The sequence below is a fragment of the Gopherus evgoodei genome, chromosome 8 (assembly GCF_007399415.2).
Source record: "Gopherus evgoodei ecotype Sinaloan lineage chromosome 8, rGopEvg1_v1.p, whole genome shotgun sequence".
NCBI classification, from domain to species: domain Eukaryota; kingdom Metazoa; phylum Chordata; order Testudines; family Testudinidae; genus Gopherus; species Gopherus evgoodei.
In genome coordinates, this window is record NC_044329.1 from 15527768 (window position 1) to 15549037 (window position 21270).

The window sequence follows — 21270 nt, forward strand, 5'->3', positions numbered from 1 at the left end:
CTCCAGATGCACATTTGTTCCTGCAAACGCCTTTACTTTTTGCTAGTCTTGCCCGCCAGTTTTTCAGAAATGTGTATCCGGGCTTCAGCAGAGGAATCTTTCCCGCGGCAACTCTCGAGAGCCCAACCAAAGGTTTGTGAGTGGCAGACGGACACGCCGGCCTGGATACAGCGGATGCAGAAAGCTCCCCGGTATCCAGGGAGCTGGGGCAGTCCGAGAAGCAGAGGCTGACACAGGTCCCGCCTCCAGCCGGGCGGGCTGGTTCTCAGGGCTGCAAGGCAGGAAGGGTTACGCCCGGGCAGGCGGGCTGAGAGCTGCTGCCTGCTCCATGCTGATGCTCACGTAGCCCCCGGGAGGGGGAGCTGTCTGCTGCTGCTGGGCTCGGCACCCCGGGGACCCGGCGGGGGAGAGGAGGAGCCTGGCGCGATCAGAGCCAGCCCCAAAGGGACTGTCCCGGGCGCTGCGCAGACTCCGGAGCCTGTCAACAGTGCGATTGTCCCCTCTAGGTGTCCCTGCCGAGCGGCTCGTCCTCCGGGGCAGGGTAGGGCTCTCTTCCCCGCTAGCTGTGCGGGGGTCAGCAGCCCCCTCTAGCATGATCCGGGGAGACCCCCTCTGCAGGCACAGGCTGAGCCATTTCCTGGCGCTGAGGCTGCCGCGGCCGGACACAATGGGAGAGGAAGCGGCGGAGTGAAGGGCTGAACCCCACCGTGCAGGGAGGCTCCCCTAATGACCTGCCAGCGCGACCCAGGAGACGCGCAGCGGCCGATCCCAGGAGGTGAGACCCGGGGAAGGGACGGGCATGGGCGTAGCTCTCGGTGGGACTCCCCCCCCTACCCCCGCACGGTACCCTGACTCTGATCCCGGCCCCCACCTCGGTCCCCGAGATGTCTGACTCGGGACAGCCGCTCCCCGGCTCCCAGAGCCGGTGATTTGGTTACTTGTGGAGTTAGTTGCCAGCCCATCACATGATCGCCCTCCCTTTTGTTTCCGAAATGAAAACGAAAGAGGGATGGTGGAGTCGCCGCCTGCCTTGCTCCTGCCCTCTGCCCCTCACGCCTGGTCATTTTGTGGGTGCTGAATCCAGCATCCAGGCAGAAGTTACCCATCGGGGGCTCAGATTCTTCTTCCGACATAAGGGCCTGGGAACCTGGGGGGTGGGGGGGAAGGCAGGGAGAGGAAACCGTGGCCCAGCTGTGTTCACACTGGCCCAGCTGTGTTCACACTGGGATCCAACAGTCAAACTCTCCTCTCCCCTTCCTTCTGGTGCCTTTACGGCATTACAAAAATGAGAGAGAGAGAGAACAGACAACTCCAGGGAATCAGGATTTTTTGCTCCCATCTCAGCTCTACAAGGGAGATAAAGCACAATGAGAAGTCAAGTGAAGAAAGGGCCTAAGGGCACCTCTGGCACCAGATCAAAATCATGGACAGTCCAGGGGTTTCACCCAGTTACAGGGAGCCCTCCTCCACCCTACATCTTAACACTCCCTGACATCCAGCCCCCAAGTGGGTTGTCATAGAAATGGGGCTTTGGGCCAATATGTGACAAAGGGGGGAATGGGCAGGGGCGAGCAAATGGATGTGCTTTGTGGGATGTATTCCCACCCTTCCCACAGACTGATATCCAAGTTAAAACTGGGGGGGGGGGGGGTATTAATTCTTCTCTGAAGCTATCCCTGCTCTGAGTGTTCGGAGAGAGAGGGTAGCTCTGTACAGGCAGTGGCTGCTAGCCATGGCAACACAACGTGAGGCCCACAGCTGGAGACTGAAAGGATTATGGAGGTATCTCCCTCCAGACCTTGGCTAGGCTCACAAATGTTTAGAGAGATGAGAATTTCCTACGGGTGCTAATTTCTTCAATCTTCACCCGTCACCCATCCTTCCCTCTATCATGTCAATCTCCCACTGCTTCCATCTTCAGTAAGTAAAACTTACCTTATTACTGCTGCTTCAAGATCCAAGGTTTAGTCCACTGAGGGAATGGGGCACCATGTGCGACAGCATATCCCTGTGAGTGGCTCTACCCCATCAGGGTGCCTGGGGATCCACAGTTGTGGCCAGGGATTCCTGACCTATATGGCCTACCCTGGTCCCATCATCCTGCTGTCAGCCCTGTGCAGAGAATCGTGTGTCTGAAATGTAGCTTCCTTATTCTCATGCACCATTTGGGTAAATGTTGCGAGCTGCACCTCTTTGTGGGAACAAAGGAGCCAGAGACAAGAGAAGGAAATGAACTGTTGAATCATTTGGTCCATTCTCCGGCTGTGGCAGGATTACTCTGTGACATGTAATTTTAAAGAATGCGGTGCTTCAAGACAGAAGACTGGAAATGGATTTCAGTAAGAATCATTTGTAAATGTAATAGGTGAGAGAGAGAGCTGTTCTGTTAATCACTTGGAGTGCCAAGTTTGCACATACAGTATTTTGGGAAGTATAGTTACTTTTATTGCCAATATTCATTTTTCTGTATTAAGAATTGCTTCTATTTAATTTTAAATTGTTTTTATTTTATTTTTTAAACGAGGAGCAGGGATATGTCAGTGTATATCAGAAAGTGGCCTGACCGTTTCCCTTTGGTTACATTGGCTTCAGTTCTAGTTTCAAACTCTCCCTTTGGTTAACTGTTGGGGCTTTCAGTTCTGATGCTCTTTTATACCCAGTACCAATTAAAGCCAAAGTCATGTGCATTATTTTTGCCTTTAGCGGGGGAGGGGAAAAACATTTCATGGCATTTCAGCTTTGGAAATGTAGAGTAGTTTCCGGAAGATTAATGGAGGGTTAGAATACTTAACTGAGCTGCTGAAAATAGTGATGAGAGCTTCTGGGAAGCCAGGAGGAGGAGGCCACAGTCCACAGGTCTTTATAATAAAGAAAAGAAGTAGAGAACTTAAAATTTGTCAAAATCAACCCTGGGTCCTGTTTCACAGGTGAAACACTATTTCCATGCTCATGCTCTTTTCTTTCAGCTTCTCAAGTGGCACTGAAATGTAAGCATTAAAATCTTTAATTTCAGCTTGTCAATTAAGTTCACATTTCTTGATACCCAGGTGTAAGTGTTTTGACTGGTTAGAGGTGATTTTTCTAAAGCAATGTTATTAGTTTAAATTTTTATTTTTAACAATCAAATTTCCTTACCTGTGTTACTAATAGCATCCAAGATTAAAACAACAAACGAAATTTTTTAAATCTAGTTTATTTTTCATTAGCTTGGCTGTTTGCATCTTTACATTGCTTTCTGTTTGACTAATGGAAACAGACTCACCAGTGTCGTTTCTGGTTCTCAGGTCTTGGCTACACTGGCGCTTTACAGCGCTGCAACTTTCTCGCTCAGGGCTGTGAAAAAACACACCCCCTGAGCACAGCAGGTTACAGCGCTGCAAAGCACCAGTGTAAACAGTGCCCCAGCGCTGGGAGCGTGGCTCCCAGTGCTGTAAGCTAATCCCCATGGGGAGGTGGAGTACGTACAGCGCTGGGAGAGCTCTCTCCCAGCACTGGCGCTGCGACCAAACTCGCACTTCAAAGTGCTGCCACGGGAGCGCTCCCACAGCAGCGCTGTATGGCTGCAAGTGTAGCTATACCCTTGGTCACTAGCACTAGACTGTAAAGTTTAGATTCCAAACACTGCAATCGAAGTTTTATCTTGGTTTAAGCAAAACTTTTCCCCCTGGAATTATAAAACCTCATTAAAAACAATTTTATTCACCTTAGGTTTTGTGGACAACAAAGCAAACAAGGATGTTGAACCTGTTTACCTTAAACTAGAACTCCAGGCCTCTGTTTTCCAAAACCTTTAATGTAGCAGTTAATAGATTTTTTGTTTTAAAAGCTAGTTAGGAACCTAATTTTATTTACAGAGCCTGTGAGCCCAGTAGTATGTGGTCCTCCATTAGAAGGCTACTGTAAGTATTTATGCAGCTTGTGAAGAAAAGCTCTTGGCTGCATAGTTGTTCAGTTGTCTGAGGTTCTTTCATCATGGATCTGCTTCTGCTTTCGTGGAAGTTAATGGCAAAATTGTCATGAACTGGCATGAAAGCAAGACTGGTCCTACCTCTTAACATCTTTGGACAACAGACAAGTAGCAAGGACATTCTCTAGGTAGTTCTCAACATTTTAAAGTTGAAGAAGCCACTATGAAAAAAATCCTCATATAGTTTTCAGGAGTTGTGATGTTTTATAATGCTTCAGTTTTCCTTGGTTTAGATAGCTGTGCCTACCTGGGAAACTGGCCCAGCCACTCGTTGCTATGAAGTGTACCGGATCTTCTGAGAGTCAGAGATTTCCGTTCCTACTAGAGAATGCCCTAACAAGAGAGGCCAGGAATTGGAAGGTGCCAGTTTTTTGGAATTTCACACTGAAGGTATTCTTTCCTCTTTTCTTTGGAAATGCATTGGGATTCCAGAAGTTTTTCTGCAAAACACAGCCCCAATTCTGCTATCTAATCCACATGTCCACATCGCATATGACTAGATACCAGGATTGGGATGTGTGTCTGTCCAGGTTTCAATTTAGTATAACAAGATGCACAATGTCTAAAACACAATTGATCCAAAATAAAATCCAGAGAATATCCTTGCACAAACGGGAACCTGGGAGTGGCAATCAGATTACAGGGGAGTGTGTTTATTTGGGTTAAATCAACGGTCCTATATGTAAGTAATCCTAAAATCTACAGTGCTTTGTCACTTTTTATTCCCCACCCCGCACTTTCACTCAGATGAGAGTAAGAGGGGATGAACTGCGATCTAACAGTTAGGAGTCAGGAAACTAAATTCTGTTCTTGGCTCTGCCATTGGCTCACTCTGTTACCTTGGGAAGCCACTTAACCGTGCTCAGTTTTTCTGTTTGTAATATGGGGATAATAATGCTTACCACATCTGTAAAGTGCTTTGAGACCAAAGTGCAAAATTGCCCTTGAAAAGCATTTCAGGCTATGTCCCTTCTCTTCACAATCTAATGGAGTGCTATACAAATGCAAGGTATTATTTATTTTATTAATGAACTGGGCACTATCATCTGAATGGATAATTTGAGATCAATACAATACAAGTTAATGGTGGATGTTATTATCAGAATCATCCCCTAATTTAGACTGTGGGCCTATCACACAGCTCTAGTTGCTTTTACATTAACATTTAAATGCATTCCATAAATCACTTACAATAATACAATGTCAACAAGACTTATAGTCTGTCCTGTCCCCGCAACACATCCTCCCAAGAAAAGCCCGAGTAGGTAGGTAGGTTTTGCAGCATGTGCTGCATGGTAGCAAACTTGGCTTCTATCCAGTCCAGGGGTAGAGCAAATTTGAGAGACAAGGAGCTGCACAAAGAACCCGTAGATGTAAAAAATCAGCTCAAGCCCTCAAGATGATCTCTACTGTTGGACTAAGAGTATAACTGAGCTGTTGATTAGAGCATTTAAATAGATGGATTTTTAAATTCTGTTCCTCAAAGGTAAGTGTGTTGTTTAACAAGCCACCAATTATGTTTTAACTTTCTTCCTCCATCTCAGGGCACAGATATCTCTCCATCACACTATGAGAAAGCAGTTCTCTGGATTGCAGAATTAAGCTCCCAGTTCCAATTTTACTCTGAAACGTTTGCCTTGGCTATCAACATTCTTAACCGGTTATTGGCATCAGTAAAGGTAGAGATTCTGTTTGGAAGCTTTCTTTTATGATTTTATTGTTAACTAGGGCTGCTGCGAATATCTAATTAGGATTCAGTTACAAATCTAGCTGGACTGGAGGTATTTTGGAATCACTCCAATAGTTCGTGCAACCACTTTTCACTGCTATTTTACACAAACTATGGGCCTGATTGCTCTTCCCTTGAAATCAATGGCAAAATTTCCCATTGGCTTTGGTGTGAGCAGGACAGGACCCTCTCTTACGTATTATTACTCAGATTCATAATCGGCATCAGGCAAAAGTTCAAGGCTAGTATTCAGTACCCACCAATTTACAATAAATAAATGGAATCATCACATTCTGACTGGTAACACTGCAGCGTAGGGCTGACTGTATTGCATGATCTAAGTATGGAATGCTGTGATATCTGCGCTCAGGAGAGGATTCCTTCCATTGTAATTTTCCTGTCTTTGCTTTGTTTGAGTATAAAATGATCTTTTACTAATAGAAACTACAACGTAGGTCAAGCAGGTGTAATGCAAACGAAAGGTGAAGATTTGGGCCTCTATCTGAATGACCATTGTTTATTTTAAGCTAGAACGTTGTCTTCTATGGTCAGTGTTTTGCTCTTTCCCCTTCAGGCACAAGTAAAATACCTTCGGTGCATAGCAATTACCTGCCTCATCCTTGCAGCAAAAACCAACGAAGAAGATGAGGTCTGTATGTTTTATTTAAATACAGTAAATCAACTTCTGGTCATTCTTGAAAGTCATTTGTGTTTCCAGGCTTTTACCAATATATCCTCTCTGTCCTTCGGTTAGCTAATAACAACAACACTTGTCTTGTCTTGATATTGCTTAACCATCATTTGGAAAGCGTCATGAGTCCCTTAAATGAAATATGTATATTATTAAAGCTCTGCCCTTCACTTGTGCTGCTGTGATGGGAAATTGGGAGATTAAAGAAGCCAAGACAGGGTAATAGTTCTTCAAAGGAAGGTTAGAAGTATGTATTTTCCTGAGGGTAGGAGATGTGGCTCGACTTCCATCCAATTAAATCCCAGTGGTTTGGGGCAGATAACTTAAACATGGGTTGGTTCCCAGTCCATTCATTAAAACACTTAAATCAGCAACTGCTCACCTGGATATGAGATAATCTCTGAGAGATAATTACCCAGTTATAATCATGTGGCTGAAACCTCTTGCATCATTTTGAAAGCTCACCTCAAAAATCACGTAAATCATTTTGGACTAGTTGCATTTCAAATTTAGAGTTAAAAAAAAAATCAAAGGCTTGTAATAATAGCTCAAAATTGCCTTTGAAGAGCATAGACTGTATCCTCTCCTCTTCATTATCTAAATGTGGCCAAAGCTTTTCTTTTTCAAACTGTAATGAAAGGAGAAGAGCTCTGGGCTCAAGGCCTTTCTAAAGGTCATGAAATAGAAGAACTCAGTATTGTAAAAACTAGAGTCAGAAGTGTGTTTCTCCTTGAACATGACAGCATCCTTGAAATGCTCTGCAGAGATGCACACAAGCCTTCACACAGTACATACCGTAAGGTTGTGCTTTGCAGTATTTTCCCAGTAGACAGGAGAAGTTGAGTCATTGGCCACCGGAAATAAGAGAACCACAAATAAAGAAAAAGCACCGAGAAACAGGCTAGCAGGAGGCTTCAGAGAGACCGTCACAACAGCAAAATAATAAGGCTGGGGAAGCAGTGCTCTTGAATCTCTAATTTCATATTCAGCAGGGTCACATTCCCTCTTGGTGTTGTCAGGAGGTATTTAGAAATCGGGTAACCTGAATTTAAACAATTCTTGGCTCCTCACGGCACCCGTGTGTTAAATCAGTTCCCTTTGCACACACAGACAAAAAAGGTAGCACACAACGTTGTGTAGTAAGGTGGCTTCTTTATTATTAATTATTATTATTATTTTCAATTTTCACAGGTAATACCATCAGTGAAGAAGCTTGCAGTGCAAAGTGGTTGTAAATGCTCTCCAGCTGAGATTTTGAGAATGGAAAGAATTATACTAGATAAGCTTCACTGGGATCTTTACACAGCGACACCTATGGATTTCTTAAACATTGTAAGCACTAAGAATTTTGCAAAAGTCTAAACTAGTTTTGTTTCTTGTTTAAGGAAACATCTCTTTTACCAAATAAGACTATAAAACACAGATGCACGTGCGCTCACACCCCCCTCTCCACAGTAACTTTTAAGCCACACATTCTTAGCTATCTGCAAGTCTTCTGAAGAATGTTACAGTGAAAAATGTCGACTCTTTTAAACACACTGCTATTCAAAACCTTCCATTTTTGTTTTAAAATTATTCAAGCAGGCCCCCATTTTTAAAGGACAACTAAAATGAACTTGAAAAAGATTCCTGTACTGCACAACTAAACTCCATTTTTATTTTTTTAAATACACACTGCAAAAATATTTCTAACTATTTCCATTCTAGTAATACTGTACATAGAAAGCGGTCGGAATTTTTGCTACATTTCACACACAGGTCCTCTCAAACCATCTCTTGCCCCTACTGAACCTGGACCCCAGTTTTGGGCAATTAGACCATACTGATCTGGCACTTAGTCACATAATTTGCTAAACACTTCATAAAAACAATTACACTTTTCTTAATAAATGATCATATGTTTATAAGGCAAAAATCACGTGATTTGAACATACCCTGGGCTCTCTTTTTATGGTAACGGATGGATATTTAAACCATATTAAGCTGCTGATTGTTTGAAAACCACCTACCATAGCCAGGTGCTTGGACTATGAAATTACTGAGGAAACAGAAGCATTACAACTGAATTTACTCCTATCTGCTGGCCTGAATATCACTTGGCTTTTGTTGGCAATCAGGATAATGCAGTGACTTCAGAATTTGTTAGAAAACACAGACCTTTTACATTCATTATAAGCTTTAAAACAGTTTGATGGTTGGCAAGTACAACACAAACCAAGTAACACATGGTAACAGGGAAAATATTTCTACACTTCCTGATGTGGATTGAAATTAGTTTGCACTTCTGGTCAATAACATATGAAACGTACAAAGTTCACTGTTGACCTCTGCTATTTTTGTTTATATATATATATATGTGTATGTATATATTTATCTTCTCTCCAGTTCCATGCCATGGTGATGTCCAACTGGCCTCATCTACTAAATGGGCTGCCTCAGATGAATCCTTCCCGCCATGTTGCATTCTTGACCAGACAGCTACAGCACTGTATGGCATGCCACCAACTACTGCAGTTTAAGGGCTCCACATTGGCTTTGGTGATCATCACCTTAGAGTTGGAGAGGCTGACTCCTGACTGGTTTCCTGTTATTACTGATCTGCTAAAAAAAGCACAGGTAGGAGTCAAAATGGCCTCACACCACAAATTTGAGGCCAGTGCACAGATAAATGAGTAAAGCTTGCGCATATTTACAACCAACATTGCACGTTTTTAATGTACTTCTCAGGAGTGCATGTATGTGTCAGGGTCTGTTCTCCCTTTGATACCAAGCCCCTTAATGTTAATGGGAGTTAGGTACTCCTGGAGGAGAGAGTGCACTGCATTTTGTTACGGGGGTCTTTTATTGTGAAAGGTGGGTTGATGACATTAGACCCAATTTTCAAGACTTCTCAGTGCTCATTTGCTCTCAAAGAGGAGGAGGTTCTCCATAGTTCTTAGTGGGAACTGGATGCTGGATGCTGGATGCTGAGCAGGATTGAAAATCTGCCCATTTATATGATTTAGGAATGCCAGGATCTTTCAGTGCATTCACTTCAGCTAAAAACAGTCTTTTGAAGATATGGCTAGAGGAAGGCCACACCCTACCTCCTGGGCATTTCTGTTTGTCTTGAAACGGAGACATTTTCTCTGATTTACAGAACACACATGTGCAGTGAGTATGGAGGTAGGTCTGGGAGTCCAAAAACCTAGAATCTGTTCTTAACTTTGCCATTTGCTCATCATATGACCTTGGGCTCATCAGTGACTGAACCCCCTACATCCTAGTTTCCCCGTCAGTAACATTGGGATAATAATGTTCACCCACCTTTTGCAAAATGCTTTGAAAGCTACTGATGAGAATTGCTCAGCTATTATTATAAGCCTTGTATACTGGAAAATTTGATATGGGTTTTTGTCCTTTCACTGAGCTTACTTAGAATTGCACTTCAATTAAAGCTTTGACCAGAGGACAGAATCATTTACAAACTAGAGAAAAACGGTTCTGTATCTTTCCTTACAGGTTAGTAGCACCAAATTCATCCATTGTAAAGAGCTTGTGGATCAGCAGCTAATACATTTACAACCATCCAATGCTGTTTATATCTTTAATCCTGCCAACCAAGCCATCCAAGCTCATCCCAAGGAAAAGTTACCCTACTGTTTTTCTGAATGGAAGAATTCAAGTCAAATTAGTTCAAGGGTCATTGTGAGTCAGCCAGTTCCTGCAACTTTCACACCTACTTCTGTCAAAATTCAAGAAGACAGCATGGAGACAGATGAATTCTATGATGGATTCAGGCACCTATACAATGAGGAGGGTGTCCCAGAAGGTGGAAGGGTCAGCATCACTGGCTCATGTAATAATCTGAGGCAAGGAGAAAGTAGTTCCCCTTGTCCTCCATTACAGCCACCTGAAATTAACTAGAGGAGGCCATAATTGTGTAGGAACTAGCAAATATAGTTGCCAACAGGTCAGATGAATGGAATGCTAGATGCTGTCAAATGAAAGCATTCCTTGTTTTGGATAGAGCAATGCCAAAAACATTAACTTGCTGCCTTTTAAGTGTGTCCTAAAACAATGTTTGCTACTTCCCCACCATTTGTGTGTGATCTGAGCATAAAGCTGGGTAAAAACCTCAACAGCTATGGATAGCTGAAGTCATACAACTCAGGGATCCAAAATCAGCAGATGGGCTTCACACTGCACTTGGAGGAACTGATGGGACCACGTTCCTTGGGCAGCTATTATTTAGGTTCTCTCCCAGCATGCATTGTGACTTCAGCCCTTCCAGACTATATCATTGTTCTCCTCTACAAGCTGTTTCCATAATTTGAACAGCTGTAGGTGAGTTGCCTTATGGGGAAGGGAGGTCCCATTGCATGGACCATTAGGTCTACTAATATATTCCTAGGTGGGACCAAACTTCTGATTTAACAGTGAACAAAAATGTGTCATGAGAACAGCCTAAGCCTCTGTGTAAGAAATTCCAGTTTTACTTAAGGGCTGATCCTGAACTCAAAAGATGTTCTGAGTGCTTTGGCACCTTTCAGAATCAAGCTTTTAGGGACTGATCCAGAGTCCATTGCAACCAATGGGAAGACTCCAGTGGGTTTTTCACAGATTATGTGGTGCAACTGAATTTTGTTCATATTGTAGCTTGCAAACGGTGTCTTTTTTTTTAACTAACTTTTACAATTTATATATTTTTTAAAACATTTGGTTATTTGCCTTAACTACTAATTCCCACAGTGAGGCAGCGAAACTGACTTCTGTAGTGTGTAACCGTTTTAAAGCAGCCTGGCAAATGTTTTAAAGGATGAGTCCTGAAAGGGTGATTGTTACTTTTTTATTTAAAATGGGGGCCAGCACTTAAGTGAACTTTTTATTTGTATACTAATTTGAAAGTGTAATCAGACCAATACTGTAGGGAAAACAGATTAGGCCTTGATCTTGCAAGTTGTGGCCCAGTATGAAAGCTAGTTGCGAGCCTTTGTATGAGCGCAGGTAAGGCTGAACATCAGGCATAACTCATCAGAGTGAGAGCCCCGGCCCATTCACTCTCAGTTGCGCGAGGGTAAAAATTGGGTGGGGCTATGCAGAGACCTAGATGTAAGTGCCATCCTCATACTACGAGGGTTTAACCAAGCCTCACACAAGCCTTGCAGCAGCATTCTTCTTAATGAAGGATGAGGTTTCCTGGCAATCCTTGCCCTGCTCATCTCTTTTTACCTTGTGCTTATGTGAAGCATCTCCCACAGCTACGCTGTGCAGGCTTAAAGCTGTTAGTAGCTGAATGAACAGATTTAGTTTTAGAAATGTTCTGTTAAAATGTTGACTGCGTAAGCACTGTGCTAAGGTCGGCTTTGTGTGTGTGTGCGTGTGCACATGCGCGGATGTGTAAGCCAAATTTCTTTTAAACTGCAAAAAATAGGGTGCTAAATGTACCAAAAAAATGTTATAGCAAGGTAGCGAATTAATGCAAGTGAGAGATGTGAGTATGAGTGCATTTGGACACCCATTGGAACACATGATGGAGTTGTATGGCAAGGCAAAGGCTACCACAAACTGTGAATGTTGCGCTTTATACTAGTTTAAACCACAGCCTTCCTTACAGATTGAACAGGGTGGTTTGCCAGTGTGTCTGATTGCAAAGCTGTAGTAAATAAGTTTTGAAATGGGAATGAAAAAACGATGCACTGTACCAGAAGAGAAAACTGTTTACAAGCCTTTCCATGCATCTCGAGGGCTAGTTTATGGAGGGACTTGGAATGTTTATTTATTAATCCTGCCTAAGTAGCATAAGGAAGGTTTTCATTTTGTGGCAGGACCAAAAAAAAGAAAAAAAATGAAAAGAAAAAAAAAAGCAGCACCTTCCTTTTCTATCACAAACTGTGACTTGACTGCCTGACTTTTAAAGAGGCAAGTTATCTTTTGTAGTTTTCATTAAATAAACTGTAATCTACGTTCTAGTTTTCTGAGTGTGTTCCTTAAGGTTAAGAATGTAATAAAATTGGAATAGGGCCAGAATCTGCCCTGATGCAAATCCATGCAATCCCCTTAAAGGCAACAGGGTTTAGGGGGTGTTTGTGAAGGGACAATTTGGTCCCAGGGCCATTTCATTTTCTATGCTGTTTCTTATGCATCCTCAGTAGCAGTGGCACAGCTGTAACTGGGCCTAAAACACTCAGACACATTGCACATCTGCCCGCCTGTCTAGCTTTGAGCTTGTGGGTAGTTTCCTGGCGCTCAGCTGCACAATTCATCCTACACTACTGAACAAAGCCAAATTTTAACCTCTCTGTATTCTGGTCCAAGTAGGGCTAAGCAGAGACCTGGTATACTTATCCCACTTTGTATACGGTTTCTTCATTCTAAAAGGCAAACTCACACTGAAAAACCTATTCAGAGATGTCACCATTTCCCAAATTAGGAACATGACTTGACGCTAAAAGTGAACAGCAAAATCTACAAAGAGTGCCCATTGCAATGAAGGTATTCTGGCAGCTCTGTACCTTTGGGAGCATGCATCACCTCTCAAACACGTATTCTAAGGTTACAGCTGTATCATAAATGTACTTGTTAGACTGCGCAGCCTCAACAGAAACAAAATGTCACGTCAGCTAGCCACGGCTATGTTATCTACGTAAAGATCATCCATTAGAACTTGTAAAACTCCACGATATATCGCTCAGACATACTTCCTGTTCTTTTAAGGACAGAAGAGCTGCTGCAATGGTCTGACTCGAGCTCTAAGGAAGACAGTATTATCTTTGGTGTTATGCGATGCATGTAAATTTCCACACCTGTAAGAGAATACAGCCTGAGCTTGTTAGCACCGGTTCCTTTATTGACTGAGCAACTAATCAGCATGGGAAGGTTGTGTATACTGTTTAGTCAAGCATCCTAAGGATCAGTAATACCAGAATTTAGAATCATGTTGCCAAGTTCAATTTCATGGATCAGTATTTTCCTTTTGCCGCCCTCCCCCTCCCCCTTTTTTTTTTGGTACAAGTCCACATCAATCACAGATTACTCTCATTCCAAGCAAGATTTGCACTGGTCTCTCTTCACAGCATTATGAAGGACATCAGTGTATTCTGTTGCCAAGTCATTGCGGCAATAGCAGCTATGGCTAAACTGTTGTGTATCATTATCAGATTAAAGAACCACTTTATTATAGAGGTTCTACCTGCCATTGCTCCTGGGCAGAGTTGTACCGATTCAGCCAGCTTTGCATTGGCTTGTGAAGGCCTAGTGTGGTTAGAGCTGGTTTTGGCAGGACCACTATTTTGCCAGAGGCTTGGCGTGTGCATATTTATACCTGTGTAAAGCCAGGCATAGGTCTCTCATAACCTATGGGGAAAATGTATATTCAGTGGTGCTTATCCAAGACTATCAAAGCTTCTGCTAACCAAACCCAGCCAGTAACACATGTTTCTAGCAGGGAAGCAGCTTGGGCTATAAGACTGAGCATAGGACAGAGAATCAGAAACGCCTCATGTCTAATCCTGGCTCTGCTACTGACTGACCGACCATGTGATCTTGGGAAAGTTACTGAACTTTTGTGTCTGTTTCCTTATTTGGGAGATGGGGATAAAATACTGATTTCTCTCTCTCACAGAGCGCTGTGAGGATCATAATTAATGACACTCATTTGTGGAGGGAGTGGTTTGTTCTTTAGTGGAATGTTCTCCTATGCCAATGTGTCACACCAGGAGAGATCTGGATGCAGAATATTATTGCAACATAAGATATGAGAGAAGGGCCTGCTTTTCTTCTCTCCTACGCCACTGCAGCTCTATTGACTTCAGCAGAGTCACTCCTGATTTACACTGGGATAACAGAGCAGAACCTGGCTTTAGGGTTTTTTTTTTTCTATATTTTAATACAGGCTGAAGTTTTGGTGGTGGAAAAAACTTCCTGAGCCCTTACGCGATTATTACACTTAATTCTGTAATTAGGGAAATGGAGAATTTCAAGAGGGGGGGGTGGATGGGGGGGAGGAGTATACCACAGTTGATTCTGGATCCCTTTGCTGATAGTCTGTATGGATGGCCTAGCCTGGGTTTCCACATTGACAGTCCTCGTAAAGAAATGCCAGAGACTAATTAAAGAATACTCCCAAAGAGCAACATAGCTCAGCAAGACAGAGCCCCTTGTCCAGTACGGTGAAAAGGCTTGGGGCTGCTCTCACCCCTCAATTCTGAGCAAAAACACAAATTATTTGGGATTTAGCCTCCTTCAAACGTTCAAACCAAGGCTCGGCAGCTTTATCCTGCCCTGGACAGGGGAAAGGCAGTTTGGGATTTTGGACATTGAGCTGCTTTCCATTCACACTCAGACATTAATGCATCATTGTGGCATGAGCTTGGCCACTGGTCATTCACATTAAGGTTCAATCCCTCAGCTAACATCAAACCACAACAACTGAGTCATATGGGAATATGAGCCAAAACACTTTCACTATGTGATCAGAAAGGGGTCCTGTTTCCACCTGGTCTTAGGACAGAGACGGAATGGAGTTTTTCAGTCCTGTGGACGCACCCTCTTCTTTTGAATGGTGCATTTAGCAGGCAATTTTTCCTGGTGTGAAACAGCATTTAATGGCACACTAAGGGCTTCTCTACACTAAACAGCTATTACCGACAAGCGACACAGCCTTGTCACTAAAAGTCAGCATGTGTAAATGCTGTCAGTATTTTGCCGACAAATACTTCCACCTTGTGAGCAGCGCTCCTGCTGACAAAGCTGCGTTCACACTACCACTTGCATCGGCAAAACTTTTGTCTTTTGCGGGGGGGGGGGGAGGGGAAGGGGCTTTTTTAAGTACCCGTGAAAGACAAAAGTTTTGCCAACAACATCTCAGTGTAAACAAGCCCTAAGAACTAAACCATGGCCGTTCTCCAGCAGATTGAGAAAGCAGAAAGCATGACAAGGATAGCATTCAACTGGAGGGGTGAGGTTTGTTTTTGCTGTAAGCCTTCAATGCACAACTAATGACATGTCCCAACTTCTGCACACTGCGAAATAGGTCAGCGTCTGAAGGTCTGATAAAGGCCTATCGCAAACCTTTCTAAGCTGATTTTTGCATTAGGTATCTCATTTAATTCTGAAATTTCTTGTATTAGGAAAATTATTTTTTTTAATACTAAAATATTCAAATATGCACACCTCCACATCAGTTAAAAACAAGTAACTGTCCAAAGTGCATCTGGACAGTTCTAAGTGAGCTCCACAGTGCTGGATATGGGCAGTACCTATGCCAAGGCAGCCTGGTGGTCAATTAAAATCCTGGATAATCAACATCAACTATCAAAGATGGGGTCGTCTCTGCCTCTTGCCTTACCCTGGTCAGACCTCCCGCACACCAGAACATACAATACAAGTACCTTTTACACAGACGTGCCATAACATAGGAAATCATCTACAATAAGTAATTTGTGGGACTGCTTAGCCTGTAAGCTGTTTTCTGATAAATCCTTCAGATACTGTTGCCTTCCAAGCAGCTTGAGATTATGAATCAGAATCAAAACATGAACATGAACTGAAAGTAGAAGCACATGCATACAGAGTGAAATAGTTTCCCATCAATGTGGTCGTGTTTCTTCTTCATTAAATGTGTGCCACAGAGATTGGCTGTATACCACAGTTAACATAGTATATTACAAACAATCATATCTAAATGTAAAGATGCTTTGCTATGGACCTGTATCCACTAGCATCAGGGCATTTCATATAATATTCCAACCTTTGATCACTACTTGCTGCACACGTTGTGCAGTTAATCTAAAAGAGAAGGTAATTTACACAGTTACACATATTTGGAAACTCCTGTGGTCAGACCAAGAAGAGATCCAGAAGCAGAGCAATAAAGAAGAAAGATTTGAGATTCAAAATTCTTTTGCCCTTACACAGGTTTCTGAGAGGAACATATGTGCTGAAACTTGAAGCAAAAGTACATGGCTACAATGGGCTAATACTTCTCCCCTTTAATAACAGTAACATAAGAACAGTCATAACATTTAGTCCCATATCCCGTCTACAGCTGTGACCAATACCAATGCTTCAAGAGAAGATGAAAAACCTCTAAGTAGAAAATTATGCAGCAACGTACCTGTGGAAACAGTCTTCTCCCAAATGCCACAGAGTTAGTGGCTGGCTTATGTTTTGAAGCATGGTTGATATTACTTATAAATTTTACCCTACTTAGTGTAATTGACAATATCATATAAACACCTAATCCTTTTTTGAACCCTACTATGCTCTTTTGTCTTAATAGACAGCACGTTCCATATGGTAATTATATTTTATATAAAATGTTTCCTTCTACATCAGTTTTAGATTAGTTTTGTTGGCTTGTCTATGCAATTCTTTTTAATCTGTCTTCACTGCTTTTTAGTTCAGTAACGTAATGGTGCACATGGTTCAATGTTCTGTATTCTAACAGTGCAGAAGAGGACCCCTTCGTCGTCTGCTTTTGGTACTGCAGCACCCTCTAGGAGTTTTCAGCAGGTCTCCCATAGTCTTTTCTCTGCTAGGCTTGTGGTTATTATAACTGCATTCTTCTTCTTGAAAGATGTAGTCATGGCCTCCCAACAAGAATTACACAGACTTTTCGATAGTATTCACTTTCAATCCATCTGTCCAGCTATGAGACTATTAGGATTAATTTACCTTTGCAAGACGCCATCTTTATTTCAAGACTTGTCTATGGAGTTAGTCTGTCTTAAAAAACCAACAACCCATCCACTTATATTTAAAATATAGTAAAAGGCCAGGTAAAACTTGTTCTGTTGGAGGCAGGGACACAGACTGTCACCCCTAGGGTAGGACCCAAAGGAGACAGTGAGAGGGGCAATCTTAGGCAGGCTGCCAGCTCTGAATTCACCATCAGTGAAAAATAAATAAATACTCAGAACCTGGCCTCTTCTTGGCCCCAATCCCACTTCCACTGGCATGCATGGGCATTTTGCTATTGACTGTTATGTGAGCAGGAGCAGACAATGGCGGGCAATGCAAGAGGCATGCAGTTGCCTAAGGTTTTTTCCTTCTTGTTCTTTACTGACTGTAGGAGTTGAGATTCACCTTACAGTAAGTCTCCCAGCAGGTACTGCTCAGGATCTGGTACCTCAGGAAGTTTGCTTTGGTCATTGCTGGGGAGTCGCAGGGTGTGTGCCTGGGACTTTCAGTAAATGTATCTCTGTGATCGAGTGTATGTAAAAGGTACCAATGCTCTGGTGATGGGTGCATTCAGTGCATGTCGTGACAACAAGAACTTTGAGCCCTCTCTGGAGCAGGCAGCACACACGCACTACCCGTCTCAATATGCACACACGTTTGCTCATTCACCCAAATTCTGGGCACATTCTGTTCAATGGGCACTTCGTGACAGACTCCAAGATTTGGCACATTGTGGAGATCACAGAAAGCTACGTTTCTTTCCATCCTGTGAGCCAGCTCACTGGCTCCACTTGGCTCTTTGCACCATTTAAGCGCTACAAAGAGAGTAGAAACCTCCCTCGAGACACCTGCCAGGGTCTGCCCTCAGATGAAGGGAGCCCCCAGCAGACATAGCTAGCTCCTGCTCCCATCTCCTTACAGGCCTACTGCAAGGCACGTGTTGGGGCAGGGATAGTGGCCAGAACAGGATGTGCTCTGGCTATCTCCATCTGGTGTATAGCTAGGAAAGTTTAGAGCAGCACCAATGTTGCTGAAAACCTGCACCCCAGAGAGAGAGAGAGAGAGAGAGAGAGAGAGAATCAGGGAGCTGTAACCAGCTCCTTATTAGCCCCGACTCTGCTTCTATCAGGTTTTTATTCTTATCTATTTTGAAAGAGACAAACAGGGTAAAGGGAACTAGATTTATGGCTAGGGTTATGAATCGGGACACATGGCTTCATTTTTTCACTGAACATATTTAGGTTTACTAGAAAGTACACTTTTAAAGTATATATTCATTTCACAATTCAGCTTTTTATTAAACCTACCTTTGGTGCAGTGAAGATTATTCCTGTAACTAGTTTATGCATGTTTTTAAATAAAAATAAAAAATGGGCTTCTGCGTATTTCTATACATTTGGTTTGGTGCAGAGAAAGTGTAGTCTTTTAACAGTATTTGCTTTTAGGGGAAGTGGCCCTCTGGCAGAAACATATAACCTACAATCCTGAACCCTACAATGTTCAGATTTCTAGCTTTAGGCCCTAGTGCAGAAAACTAATCCCTGTCATTAACTACCGTAATTACATTTAGTTGTCCTTTAAAATGGTTCCATTATCACTCAATACATCAACAGATAATTTGCAGATAGAGAAGGATTCTGGAATTGCAATCCAATATTACCTGGAACTGAAGAATCAGGTGCAAGCACAGAAATTGGGGACAGAGGAAGTTTTAGGAGAGGATTTTTAAATATGAGGCACATGTGTTATCATTGGGAAAATTGAACAAATAAAGGGATTCTTTTGGCTATAAAAGTTTTCACTGATAAGCTACATTAAAAAAATTATACAAAGTAGTTATTGCTAAGAAATATTAGAATCCGGCTGATATGTTAAGGACATTAGAAAGGTCTCTAATTACAATCGAAAAATCAAATAAGGGGAACAAATCAAAATCCCATTACTGTACAATGGCTGCTTAAGCAGCAAGCTAAAAATCCGATTCATGCTAACAGACCAAGTCGGTTCCTCTGCTACCTGGAAACTTTAACAGTGTAAATGCTTATGACTACTTTGTATGGGCTCTTAACCCAGAGATGATTAGTATCTTGGTTTTAGTGCACGTCATGCATTAGCCGTAATTAGCAATTTATCTTTTAGTGAGTATCTTAGATTTCATTTATCAAGAAACCTGTTCAAGAGAACTTGTCCAAATCAAAAGATACAGTATGTTTTAGTCCTTGCTATATACTCTCTTCTGTGCAATATATTGCAAGCATAAAGGTGAAAGCACCAATTAATTTCTTCTGCATGAGATGTTTTGGCCTTAATAAATCTTCTAATTAACATGTCTTCCTGATGTTATGGAGCAGGCACTGGGAAGACTAAAAAAGCTACAGAAAGAACAAGAGAGAGTCAATATTTAAGTTGCAGGTAAATTGCATCAAGTGTAGAGAGCATAAAAGGTCAAAGTAGCACAAAACCTACAGTTGCACATAGGCTGGTAACATGCAGCGCTAGCCATGCACAAGGCACACCTGACTTGAACGGTGGCGTATTTGCGGAAGATTTCATGTTGGAACTGGGATTTTTAAATCAACTGGAGAAATGTGACCATCATCACACTGAAAAAAATCTCTAAAATAAAGATATTCCACAGAGACAGAAGGAAAGTGGAGCCCATCTCCCTTGTACTCAAGTTTAACCATAATGGAGGACCTCTGGAGACCAGCTAGTTCAATGAAAACACAATTTTCTAAGATTAAGTGCCAAGAGGCCAAACCTGTCTGTGCCTTAGAGACTCTATAAACTTAACCACTACACAATCCTCCCTCTTAAATACCACAGAACTAGGAGGCAAGAAATCTGGGTTTTGCTGCAGAGCCAGATATAGGTTTGCTGTGTGACCCAGTTGTTTGATCTCTTGTTTTCTATCTTCCCCATCTGTAAACTGCAGATAATACTTACCTCATCTGGGTGTAGTGAGGCTTAACATCCACTAATGTTTATAAAAAAAGCTTTGAGATCCTTCGAAGATGGTACAGAAATGCAAAATATTATTATAAAGGTTACTTCTGTGGGAGAGAGAAGCCACCCTGAGAACTATTTTACCAGATCACAAAGTGTTCACCATTAATTATTACCAGTGCAGCTACTAAAGAACTACGTACACTCTTCCATCACCTTCTTTACACAGAGACTTTAGAGGCCAATGTTTCTTTAAATTCCAGTTTAGGATGTGATTAAGTCACATCTGCTGCTTGGGATTCTGTGGGAAGTGTACTCATCTAATAACTCCAACATTTAACAATTCCTAACTCTGTGATCCAGGCTGGGCTCCCAGGCCAGGTTGCGATAGTATCGTCAAGGCCATCAAAGGTCGGTCAATGGTCATCTGCAAACAGCACATGCCTTCCTTCTTTCACTCATATCCATTCAAATCCCCAAAGCACCAACTATTATGGAACACTTTATTTTTAAAGGTCAGGACAGCTTTGGCCAAAAACACAACTGGAGCAAGTGTGGCATATTAAGGTTAAATTCTGCCTGAGGCTGGAATTAAGGTTGTTACTTATTAAGTGCAACTGTAATTTCTGAGTCCAGTAGCTTAGGCCAAACTGACCGAGACACTAATTCCTCAAGTTATACTTGATTTAAGAGTTAGCAGGGCCCCATGGAAGATGCATTCAGAAACAGACTCCAGTTAGATTTTTAATTAGCAAGTCTCTGCAAAATAATTTTGTGCACTTGTTTTCTAGGGTTGCTGAGTGAACTAAGGGCACGTTGTGCCCCTGCATAAATGTATGTAGCTTCCATTAACATTGAGAGGAAGTTTTCAGAAGAAGACTAGATCCCCCACCTTTTCATGGAGATCCTGTAGTGAGAGTCTGGCCAACTTTATATCAGAGAAACATCTGATAGACCTATTCTTAGAGAATTACACAGTGAAAGACTGCTTATAAGCATCTTGAAAAGCATCATTTGCCTAACAGGAGAGAAACTTAAGTTAATACTTAAGAATTTTCCCCAAGATAGAAAAGCATCTTTTTGTACACCATATGATACATTTACTAGTTAGTTATTTTTATTTCATCAAGAGCCCAATTCAGGAGGGGAGTGATAACTCAGTGGTTTGAGCAGTAGCCTGCTAAACCCAGGGTTATGAGTTCAATCCTTGTGGCAGACATTTAAGAAATTGGGTTAAAAATCTGTCTGGGGATTGGTCCTGCTTTGAGCAGGGGG

General features: G+C 42.4%; 2 protein-coding genes across 4 annotated transcripts in view; one reads left to right on the forward strand and one right to left on the reverse strand.

Moving 5' to 3' along the window:
- The first annotated feature begins 452 nt into the window (after positions 1 to 452).
- CCNI2 (cyclin I family member 2) lies at positions 453 to 12336 on the forward strand. Of its 3 annotated transcripts, none has more exons than XM_030571659.1 (8): positions 453 to 775; positions 2184 to 2365; positions 4201 to 4357; positions 5512 to 5646; positions 6271 to 6345; positions 7579 to 7719; positions 8773 to 9003; positions 9889 to 12336. In XM_030571659.1, the coding sequence occupies exons 3-8, from the start codon at positions 4244 to 4246 to the stop codon at positions 10291 to 10293; spliced, it is 1101 nt and encodes a 366-aa protein (XP_030427519.1). In that variant the 5' UTR covers positions 453 to 775; positions 2184 to 2365; positions 4201 to 4243; the 3' UTR covers positions 10294 to 12336. The 3 variants fall into 3 exon arrangements, with proteins under 3 accessions (XP_030427519.1, XP_030427520.1, XP_030427518.1); XM_030571660.1 differs by having other exon boundaries at positions 2184 to 2339; XM_030571658.1 differs by lacking the exon at positions 2184 to 2365 and having other exon boundaries at positions 454 to 775.
- Positions 12178 to 21270, reverse strand: part of SEPTIN8 (septin 8) — a 76073-nt gene continuing 66980 nt past the window's right edge. The window contains exon 10 of the mRNA XM_030571656.1: positions 12178 to 19421. Coding sequence (XP_030427516.1) covers positions 19367 to 19421 — 55 coding nt within the window. The 3' untranslated portion in view covers positions 12178 to 19366. The remainder of the gene's footprint in view (positions 19422 to 21270) is intronic.

What these genes read in the sequence shown, in the direction of transcription:
- CCNI2 (XM_030571659.1), top strand. Translation starts at nt 4,244, where the DNA reads ATGAAGTGTACCGGATCTTCTGAGAGTCAGAGATTTCCGTTCCTACTA. An exon ending in GGTTATTGGCATCAGTAAAG is followed by an intron (nt 5,647 to 6,270) that starts GTAGAGATTCTG and finishes TTTCCCCTTCAG; the next exon opens with GCACAAGTAAAATACCTTCG. An exon ending in AAACCAACGAAGAAGATGAG is followed by an intron (nt 6,346 to 7,578) that starts GTCTGTATGTTT and finishes CAATTTTCACAG; the next exon opens with GTAATACCATCAGTGAAGAA.